The 12090-nt window shown below is 19.5% G+C and overlaps 3 protein-coding genes across 3 annotated transcripts; all 3 read left to right on the plus strand.

The window, feature by feature from the left end:
* Positions 1-4761: 4761 nt before the first annotated feature.
* On the plus strand, positions 4762-5475 carry DDB_G0274935 (hypothetical protein; the record flags this gene model as incomplete). Its single annotated transcript, XM_639084.1, has 1 exon — positions 4762-5475. One exon carries the CDS (start codon positions 4762-4764, stop codon positions 5473-5475), a length of 714 nt encoding a protein of 237 aa, XP_644176.1.
* A 174-nt stretch (positions 5476-5649) lies between these two features.
* Positions 5650-6492, plus strand: DDB_G0274937 (hypothetical protein; the record flags this gene model as incomplete). Its single annotated transcript, XM_639085.1, has 1 exon — positions 5650-6492. The coding sequence occupies one exon, from the start codon at positions 5650-5652 to the stop codon at positions 6490-6492; it is 843 nt and encodes a 280-aa protein (XP_644177.1).
* A 533-nt stretch (positions 6493-7025) lies between these two features.
* Positions 7026-9309, plus strand: aslB (hypothetical protein; the record flags this gene model as incomplete). Its single annotated transcript, XM_639086.1, has 3 exons — positions 7026-7255; positions 7348-9080; positions 9206-9309. The coding sequence occupies 3 exons, from the start codon at positions 7026-7028 to the stop codon at positions 9307-9309; spliced, it is 2067 nt and encodes a 688-aa protein (XP_644178.1).
* Positions 9310-12090: the final 2781 nt, after the last annotated feature.

Here is a 12090-nt window from a genome sequence, read left to right on the forward strand (position 1 = left end):
ACTTTTACAAAACAATTGTTTATTTAAAGTATTTAAATTCCACCAAGCACAGTGTTGTTCATTTCTTTGTGAATTAAGAATTTTTGTAAATTTTGTATCATCAGTGATGTTTTCTTTTTTTTTTTTTTTTTTATTTTTTTTTTTTCAATTTAAAATTTACTCTCAATGGTTTGTGATTGTTTTAAAATATCGAAAGTGTTTAAAAAAAATATCAGTTGATTTAATTTTGCATTTTAAAAAAAAAAAAAAAAAAAAAAAAAATTGAAAAAAAAAAAAATAAAATAAAATAAAATGGGCTTCTCAAATTAAACCACCTACCACCAAAGATGTGGGTTATTTATTATTATTATTTCAAAAATAACAAAAAATAAAAGAATAGTTCATTTTATATATGAATTAATTATATCCAACACTACTATTTTCTTTTAAATCATAAAGCCGCTCTTAATTTATTGTTTTTATTCTAATTTTAACACTCCACTTTTTTTTTTTTTCCTTTTTTTTTTTTTTCTTTTTTTTTTTATTTTTTTATTTTATTTTTTTTTTATTCTTTTTTGATAAATTTAAAAAAAAACTTAGAACATTTAAAAAAAAAAAAAAAAAAAAAATTGAAGAAAAAAAAAAAAAATAAAAGAATCACACACACCTTAACTTAATTTAAATTATATATTAATCCCTCGATAAAATAAATATATAATATTTTAAAAAATAATTTTAACAATAAGGTAAATATAAAAAGTTAAATTTTTTTATTTTTAATTTTTTATTTTTAATTTTTATTTTTTAATTTTTATTATTATTTTTTTTCAAACTTAATTTGTTCAATCATGTGATTTCTTAAATCTTCTGAATTGTCATTATTATTTTTCATATTCATATAATTATTTAAAAAAAAAAAACATTATCTACACCTTCATTTTAATTGTTGTGTTAAATTTCAAAAAAAAAAAAAAAAATAAGATTAGATGAAGGGTGGATTAAAAAAAAAAGATAAAAACAACATTAATAACACCACTTCAAAAAAAAAAAAAAAAAAAAAAAAAAAAAAAAAAAAAAAAAATTTACACCCTTGTGCACATCCTAACTTATAAAGTCGTTAATTTATTTGATTTGATAAATTATAATAAATTTAAAATTTCACAAGTCTTGTTCAAAGTTTATTATTAAACAATACCAACCCACCAACCAAAAATTATTTTTATTTTTATTTTTTTTTTTATTTTTAATTTTATTTTTTTTTTTTGGGTTTTTTTTTGGATTTTTTGGGCCACTTATCAAAAAAGGTTTCAAAAAAACATGCTTTTGATTTTAAACAAATCATTTTTATTTTTTTTTTTTTTTTTTTTTTTTTTTTTTTTTCACAAGTGATTATTTTTTTTTGTTGCATATGAAAAAAAAAAGAAAATTAAAAAAAAAAAAAAGAAAAAATTAAAAATTAAAAATAAAATTTTTTTTTTTTTTTTAAAATAATAAGAAAAAAAAAATAATTAAAAATAGTAATCAATTATATAATTTGTGTAGGTGTTTTTTTCTTTTTTTTTTTTTTTATTTTCTAATTCCTTTTTATTGTTAATTTTATTGTTTTACTTGCTTTTTTTTTTTTTTTTATTTTTATTTTTTTTTTTTTTTTTTTTTCTGTACAAAATTTATTATACACCCACCCACACACATACACCCATTAAGTGATTGGAAATATCAAAATTTTGGTGGTAAAAATGATATCATATTCTCAATTTTAAAGTCATTAATTTATTAATAAATATATTACTCATATGATTTTATCTCAAAAAAGGAAATAAACTAAAACATATATTAATAATTTACAAAAATTACCATAATAACCATATCCACTTTATTCCCCAAAACACTACATTAAAATATTCATTATTCTTCTATTTATAATAAAATATCATCAAAAAACCACACACACATATATTCACCCAAAAAACAATATTAAAAAAAAAAAATATTCACCCCACAGAATTTAATTTTTTCACACACTTACATACTACTACCCAAACTCAACAGATAAAAATTAATTTTACACACAAACAAACACACAGACACACACAGACACACAATGTGAAATATAACATCACAAATATACAATCTATTATCAACTATTTTTTTGGTTTTTTTCTTTAAATAAATAAATAAAAAAAAAAAAATAAAAAAAAAAAAATAAAAAATAAAAAAATAAAAATCTAATATCGCCTCACCTACAACCAACCCCCCAACACAACACCAATTCGCGTTGATATTATTATTATTATTATTTTAATTGTTTTGTTTTTCTTATTTATAAAAGAAAAATAATAATAAAAATAATAATAAATAAAAAAAATAAATAAATAAATTAAATAGCTTTGCATTTTTTTTTTTTTTTTTTTTTTTTTTTTTGAAATGAACAATTTTTTAGTTTTAAAACAATTCCATTTATTTATTTATTTATATTTATTTATTTATTTATTTATTTATTTTGGCCGAAACACCAAAAAAAAAAAAGTACAGATGCCTTGTTTTATTTGCAGTTTTTTTTTCTATTTTTTTTTTTTTTTTTTTTATTAATTTTACATTTTTTTTTTTTTTCACCTTTTTTCCTTAAATCCTAAAACTCATAAGTTTTAATCATTTACATAAAAAAAAAAAAAAAAAACATTCCAATTTGCAATGACCCCAGTAATTAAAATTTTCTTAAAAAAAAAAAAAAGAAAAAAAAAAAAAAAAAAAAAAAAAAAAAAAAAAAAAAAAAAACCATACATTCATTTAAATAATTAATCTTACAATATATTACTACTATTTTCTGTTGGTATTAAAATAGGTTTGTTTTTTTTTATTTTTATTTTTTTAATTTTTTTTTATTTTTTTTTATTTTAAGACACAAATTAATAATAATACATTTCTTGATTAGAATGGTACAATTTACTTTTTTTAATTTTTTTTTTATTTTTATTTTTCATTTTTTTTTATTATGATTACAATCTTGTAAAAAAGTAGCAGGTACTGTTACTTTAATTTTTTTTCTTTTTTGTTATTTTTTCTCACATATTAAAAAAAAAAAAAAAAAAAACTTCCCTTTTTAATTAAAATAATTGAATTTGACTCTTCAATATACTAATGATCATTCTTTTTATTTTTTTACTTTCTTTTATTTTTTTTATTTTCTCTTTATTTTATCCTAATACATAAATAATAATAATAATAATAATAATAATAATAATAATAATAATAATAATAATAATAATAATAATAATAATAATAATAATAATAATAATAATAATAATAATAATTTTAATAACCATATTTATACTGTTGTTGTTGTTGTTATCTTATTGTTTTTTTTAATATTTTTTTTTTTTTTTCCAATTGCACCATCTCTCACCTATTTTCTTTTTGTTAATTCAATTTTTGCATATTTTATGAAATTTCAAAAAAAAAAATAAAAAAAAAAAAAAACCACACCAAAAAAAAAAAAAAAAAAAAAAAACAGATTTTATAATTTTAAATCACGCACATATTTAAAAGATTAATTAATTAAATCTCAATTCCTATATTTATATATATATTATTACAAAAAATCAAATAACCACATATTATATACATATTAATATATACATAAAAACATATTTAACATATTCAAAAAAGAATAGTCGACATATAGATTCAAAAGTCCTTTCCCACTTTAACCAATACAAATTTCAAAAATATTCAAATTTAATTTCTTTGTTTTAGATTTCTGAAAACATATTTATTTATTCCATCAAAAAAAAAAAAAAAAAAAAATCAAAAAAAAAAAAAAAAAAAAATTATCTGTTTTGGAAAACCACAAAAATAATTTTTTCACCCCCACACATTCACAATTTTAATTTATAAATTAATCAACCAACACTTTTTTTATTATTATTATTATTATTTTTTATTCACACACTTACTTTTATATAAAATTACTTTTGTATATATACCCTTATATAATATATTTCCCACCCCATCATAATTAATTATCTCACTTTTTTTTTTTTTAAAAAATTCTCACAAAATTTATAAATCAATACAAATATTTTATTCAAATTAAAAAATAATAAAAAATTACCACAAAAAATCAACAATATAAGTTCAACAATAAGAAAAAAAAAAAAAAAAAAAAAAAAAAAAAAAAAAAACAATAATAAGAAACAATTCAATCTTTATCTTTTATCAAATACATTGATTTTTAACAACACACTCACACACGCACTCACTCACAAAAAACATAAACATAAACATAAGCATAAACATAAACACACACACACACACCGAATTATTTAATTTAATATTCCTTTGGCCAAAAAATCCACCTTTTAAATAATAATAATATGAAAATTAATTTTAAATTTTTTTATATTTTTTTTTATTTTTTTTTTTTACCTATTTAAATAAATTATCAATTCCAAAATATATTTTTTTTTTTTTGTTTTTTGTACATAAAACTAAAATAAAATTAATTTTATAAAAATAAATATTTTATAAATTAATCCAAAAACACACACACATATATAAAATATAATTAATAAAATCAACCACACATACACAATAAGATCTTTTTTTTTTTTGTTTTATTTTTTATTTTTATATTTCATTCAACAATAATAATAATAAACTTTTTTTTTTCCATAAAATCATAACAACATATATAATAATAATAAAAAAAAATTAAAATTAGTTTTGTAAATAATAATCTACTCCAAAAAATATATATATATATTTAATATAAAATCTTTTAAAATGAATCAACATCAACTACATCAACAATTACAACAACAATTATTACAACAACAACAACAACAATTACAATACCAACAACAACAACATAATATGCAACAACAACAACAATTATTACAACAACAACAATTAAAAATGAATATCCAACAACAACAACAACAACAACAACAACAACAACAACAACAACAACAACAACAACAACAACAACAACAACAACAACAATTACAACAACAACAATCACCAAAGAAAACAATAATTCAAAAATATAATGAAGATTTAGATGATATGGTAATTAAAACATATACAACCAGATTGGTATTGACATGGATTTATAATAATCCAACACCACCAATTTTATCACCATTACCAAAATTAAAAGTTATACCAAATTCTAGTTCATCTAAACAATTTTCCAATAAAACATTACATACATCAACTCATACATTCCAAGATATTGAATCATACGTTAAGGAGGTATTCGACCTTTGGGATACAGTTTTATCATTTTTTTATTCTCAACATATTAAACGTTCAAAAGCATACTATCAAAATGTAAAACAATCACCACAAAATGTTGAATCTGATCACACTGTAAAATTAACTTTAAAATCAATTTTAATTGGTTCAATTTATTATTCCGATATATTTTTTAGAAAATCTTCTGTTTTAAAACCAAAATCAAATTTTACAATTTTAGATATTGTAATTTCAAGGTAAACTTTAAAAATTATTTATAATCCAAAAAAAAAAAAAAAAAAAAAAAAAAAAAAAAAAAAAAAAAAAAAAATTTCCTAAACACTTTTTTTTTTTTTTTTTTTTTTTTTTTTTTTTTTTTTTTCCTCTCCTCCCCTCACTCCTCTCTCTTACTATAGTATTAATCTTTCAATTAAAATGTGGTTAGAAGAAAAAATGTCAGTTAATAAATATCTATCAGAAATATTTGGAGTATCTCTGGTTCATGTAAATAGTTTAGAAAGATATTTTTTAACTTTAATTGACTATCAATTATATCTTCACGAGAAGGATATTCAATCATTTGCAAATATCATTCATAAATCCTATGTAAATAAATCATCATCATCATCATCCTCATCCTCATCCTCATCATCATCCTCACCATCACCATCACCATCATCAATAACTGTTTGTCAAAATAAATCCATTGAATCCGAAAATAATAATATCAATAATAATATCAATAATAATATCAATAATAATATCAATAATATCAATAATAATATCAATAATATCAATAATAATAATAATAATAATAATAATAATAATAATAATAATTGCGCCAATAAGATATCAATTCAAGTGTATAGTTGTAATAATAATGATAGTGTAAATAGTTCACCATTACCATGTTCGGTTAGTGGGGCAAGTAGTAATCATTATAATATCAATCATGGATATATTAGTGGTGGTGAATCATCATCATCTTCATCATCATCTTCATCATCAAATTCTTCACCCTCTGTATTAGTAGTACCTTCATCACCAATTAAATCATTTATACAATCTTCTTCATCATCGTCCGCTTCTTCTGCATCACCATCATCAATTTCACCAAAGAAAAGATACCTTTCAATATCAAGATCTTCATCTTGTTCGTCAAATATAAATACACCAATTGCAACCTCCTCACCTTCAACTTGTACAGTACCAAATTCAATTCATCATGATGACTATCAAGATCAACCAAAGAAAAGAATAAAGGCAATCGTGGCCTAAAAAAATAATATAAAAATAAAAAAAAATAAAAAAAAAATTTAAAAATATATTAAAAAAAAAAAGAGTTTTTGATTTTAATATTTTAATATTAATATTTTGGTAAAAGGGTATTTATTTGAAAATAAATAAAAAAAAAAAAATAAAAAAAAATAAAAAAAATATAAAAATGACGCCACTCGACCGGAAATTTGGAAATTTCAAAAGTTTTTTTGTAATAAAATAATTTTCAAAACAAAACAGTTTTAATCTGGATTTTCATTTTTATTTTTTTATTTTTTTTTTTTTTGTGTGAAAATAATATCTTTTTTTTAAAAATTTTTTTAAAATTTTTAATTTTTTATCCACTTTTTTTTTTTTTTTTTTTTTCAAAAACATTTCCACTTTTAAATTTCTTTTTTTTTATTTTTTTTATTTTTTTTTTTGTATCTATAAACAATTCAAAAAATTAAGAAATAATTTTGTATTATATAAATTCTCACACAAGCGCCACACACACACAAGTAACACACACAAATAAAAAAAATAAAAAAAAAATGTTTAGTAATGGATTATCAAAATTAATAAAATCCAAAATAGCATCTACATCAATAATTACCACTAAAAATAATTATTCAATTTCAAAACTATCATTTTCATCAACATCAATTTTATTAAATAAAAAATATAAATTAAGTGAACCATTTAATTATGAACAAGATTGTGAATATGCATTAAAAGAGCCAATACAATTTTGGGATGAAGTAGCTTCAAAATATGTACATTGGTAAATATATATATTTTTTTATTATTTATTTTTGAATAATATATATTTATTTATTTGTTTTTTTTATTATTTTTTTTTTTTATTTTTTATAGGAATAAAAGATATGAAAAAGTTTATAGTGGTGATGAGTATAATCCAGAATGGTTTAAAGGTGGTGTATTGAATGCATGTTATAATGCATTAGATGTTCATGCAAAGGATCCAATTACAAAGAATAGAATTGCAATCATTCATGAAACACCATCAAAGAATAATACAAATAAATTGACCTATGGTGAACTTTGGGATGAGGTTTGTATATTTGCAAGGGGATTACATAATTTAGGTGTTGAAAAGGGTGATAGAGTAGTCATTTATATGCCAATGATTAATCAGGCGTTGATTGCAATGTTGGCATGCGCAAGATTGGGTGCGACACATAGTGTGGTATTTGGTGGTTTTGCATCACCCCAATTGGCTCAACGTATTGAGCATTTCAAGCCAAAGGTAGTGATATCTGCAAATTTCGGTGTTGAAGGCCACAAGATCAATTGCTACACACCACTACTTTCAAAGGCATTAGAACTATCATCACATAAACCAAATCATACCATTGTTTACAATCGTTTGGATGTAAAGTTAGACGCAGGTGAAGTTTTACCACCAAGAGTTGAGGGATCGTTGGATTGGAGTGAACTAATTAAAAATATTGCACCGTATAGGGACTATGCATTGGTAGATTCGACACACCCATTATACATTCTTTACACCAGTGGTACCACTGGCATGCCAAAAGGTGTCGTTAGGGACACCGGTGGCTACTCAGTGGCTTTGAATTACTCCATTAGAAATTGTTATGGTATGAAGAGTGGTGATACATTTTTCGCAGGTTCCGACGTAGGTTGGGTAGTTGGTCATACTTTATCAGTCTACGGTCCATTGATGGTAGGTTTAACATCGATCATATTCGAAGGTAAACCAACAGTTCCAGACGCCTCAACCTATTGGAAATTGATTGAAAAGCATCGTGTAAATGCACTATTCTCTGCACCAACAGCAATTCGTGCAATTCATAGAGATGATGCTGATGGTAAGTTGGCATCAAAATGTGATCTCTCCTCATTGAGATCCATTTGGTTGGGTGGTGAACGTTTGGATAGTTCAACATTCAATTTCTTAAGAAACATCACCAACAACAAACCAATCTTGGACAACTATTGGAATACCGAGAGTGGTTCACCATTAATCACCAACCCATCATGTCAAGTACCAATCAAAGCAAACGCCACTGGTAAGCCAATGCCAGGTTACCAATTCCATGTACTCTCTCCAACCTCTGAAAGATTGGGTGCCGATAAAATCGGTGAGGTTTGTATAAAGTTACCAGTTGCACCAGGTTTTACAAATACCCTATACCTAAATCCAGAAGGTTACAAGAATGCTTATCTCAACGAGTATCCAGGTTACCTTAGAACCGCCGATTCAGGCTACTACGATGAAAATGGTTATTATCATATCATTTCTAGAGTTGATGATATTATCAATGTTAGTGGTCACCGTTTATCAACTGGTTCAATCGAAGAAATCTTAGTTAAACATCCAAAAATAGTAGAATGCGCAGTAATTGGTGTCCACGATGAATTAAAAGGTGAAATACCATTTGGTTTGGTAGTTTTAAAACCTCAATATAAAGATTGTGCTGAAGAAGTTGAAAATGAATTAATTAAAGAAGTTAGAGAAAATATTGGTCCTGTCGCAACCTTTAAAAAAGTTTTATCTGTAAATCGTTTACCAAAAACTCGTAGTGGTAAAATTTTAAGAAATATTTTAAGAAAAATGTATAATAGTAAGTTTTTATTTTTTTAATAATTTTTTTATAATTTTTATTTATTTTTTATTAATTAATAATTTTTTTTTTTTTTTTTTTTTTTTTTTTTTTTTTTTTTTCCTCTCTCTCTTTGAATCAAACAGAGGAAGAATATACTGTTCCACCAACAATTGAGGATATGGAGGTCCTTAAAGAAATTGATATCGAATTTGAAAAGTATAAACTTTCACACCCACCAAAAAAATAGTTAAATAAAAAAAAATAAAAAAATGATAAAATAAAAAATAATAAAATTAATAATAGTAATAATTTGGTTTTATTTTTATTTCTTTTCTTTTTAATTTCTCTTTTTAGTGTCATGCTTAATTAAATAATTTTTAAATAATATTTAATTTTGTTTTTTTTTTATTTTACTATTTTTTTAGAAAATTAACCACTGATATTTTTTCCTAAAAATAAATATCTATGATATAAAAAATTATTTTGATCAAATTAGAAAAAAAAAAATAAATAAATACAATAAAAAATAAAAATAAAAAAAAAAAAAATTAATAAAAAAAAAAATAATAAATAATAAATAAAAAAAAAAAATGGAAAAAAAAAACAATAATAATGAATTTTAAATTTAGAATTTATTTTTTTAAAAAAAAAAAAAAAAAAAGTTAAAAATATTTTAAATTAGAAAGGGGAATTTTAAAATATTAATTTTAATATTTTTTTAAAAATTAAAAAAAAAAAAAAAAAAAATTTCTAATTTTAATTTCCATTTTTAGACAACTTTTTTTTTAAAAATAAATTCTAATAGGGTCTTGTCTTTTATTTTAAGAACTTAAACAAACAAAGCTATTAAATCAAAAAGAATAATTAAAAAAAAAAAAAAAAACTTCAAAACAAAAGGTTTGTTTATTTTTTTCATTTACAAAAAAATAACTTATCAATTTTATTTATTTAATTCTTTTTTTTATTTTTTTTATTTTTTATAAAAAAAAAAAAAAAAAAAAAAATCACAAACAAAATTAAAAAACTACAACAAAAAAAAAAAATAATAATTTTAAAACACTTTATTAAAATTATTTTGTTTTTGTTTTATTTATTTAAAAAAAAAAAAAAAATAGAAAAATAAATATGTAAAATAAAAAAAGAAAAAAAAAAAATACCATATAAAATAAAAAAAAAATATTTTTAAAAGAAAAAGAAAAAAAAAAGTTCATCCCTTTATTCTGTAAATATATTCAATTCATTTAAATCATTTTATTTTTTTGTTTTTTTTATTTCCAAATATTTTCAATTATTATTATTTATTTTTTTATTTTTTATTTTATATATTTGGTTAAAAAAAAAAAAAAAAAAAAAAAAAAAAAAATTAAAAATTTAATATAAAATTGTAGTTAAACTATTTTACACAATAATGATAAATAAAGTTTGAAACAAAAGTGTAATTATAAAAAAATAATTTTTAAACCATTTTTTTTTTTTTTTTTTGGTTTTTTTAAAATAAAATAATTTAATTTTAATCACCCACACATTTATCTTCTTTATTAATTAAAGTTTCAGAATTTTAAATACCAAAAAACACACACTCTCAATTACCCCCACCTATCATACATATAACCCATCCTGTTAATTTAAGAATGTTTCAAATATCACAACATATGGTTTTTAGTCAATTTGATCTTTTCCCACTACCACAACCATAACTACAACTCCTATCTTATTGATTTCATTTTTTATTTTAATAATTTTTTTTTTAATTTTTTTGTTAGGCTTTTACCTTTTCTTGCTATTGGTATTTAGTGTGTGTGTGTGTGTGTGTGTGTGTGTGTAAGTGTATGTATGTTTGTTGTCTCTATAATAATGCTCTATTTCATTATTTTTAATGGAATTTAATAAATTAATTAAATAAAATAAAATAAAAATAAAAAACGATCTTATCTTTAAATTTAAATAAAGATTCCTAATAAAAAAAATAAAAAAATAAAAAATAAAAAATAAAAAATGTGGTAAATATTGTTATAGTTGTTGGTGTATACAATAACTTTATTTTATTTTATTTTTTTTATTATTTATTTAATTTATTTATTTAATTTATTTTCAAAAAAAAAAAAAAAAAAAAATTGTTTTATGGTTTTTTTTTTTTTTGTTTGTTGGTGTTATAATTATTATTATTATTATTATTATTATTATCAAAGAGGTAAATTAAATAAATTAAATAAAATCTTTAAAAATAAAAAAAAAAAAAAAATTTATTATTATTTGTTTATTTGATAAAATAAAAAAAAAAATTTATTTAACTGTCTCTTAATTTCATAAAGATATTTTTTTTTTTTTTTTTTTTAATTATTTTAATTTTTTTTTTTTAATTATTTTAATTTTTTTTTTTTTTTTAAAATTTTTTTTCAAATCAGATTCTTCGTCCGACTGTTGTTTTTTTTTTTTTTTTTTTTTTTTTTTTAATTATTTTTATTATTTTTATTATTTTTTATTATTTTTATTATTTTGTTTTTTTTAATTTACCAATAAGGTAAATAAAATTTTATTGTATGACATGTTTCTTTTTAAAAGTTAAAAAAAAAATACCTTTTCATATGACAAGTTTATTCTTTTTTCTTTTTTTTTAAATTAGTTTAATTATTAAAAAAATTATTTTTTTTATGATATCCAAAAATATCGACCCTATTTGCACCTTATTTTTTTTTTTTTTTTTTTTTTTTTTTTTTTTTTTTTTTCCCAATTCCTCTTTTTTATTTTGTTTTATTTTTTTTAATTTTTTTTTTTAAAAAATATCACCACCCCAAAACCAAAAAAGATTTTTATTAACACACTTTTATTTTATATATTTAGTTAGCAATAGTAATAATAGTAATAATAGTAAATTTTTTATTTTTTTATTTTTTTATTTTTTTATTTTTTTTTTTTTATTTAAATTATAGAAAATAAAAAAAAGTCAATATATATATTTAAAAAAAAACAAAAAAACAAAAAAAATAAAAAAAAATATCAGTAATAATCTTTATATACAATAATAATA

This window comes from Dictyostelium discoideum, assembly GCF_000004695.1.
Source record: "Dictyostelium discoideum AX4 chromosome 2 chromosome, whole genome shotgun sequence".
In the NCBI taxonomy this organism is placed as follows: Eukaryota; Evosea; class Eumycetozoa; order Dictyosteliales; family Dictyosteliaceae; genus Dictyostelium; species Dictyostelium discoideum.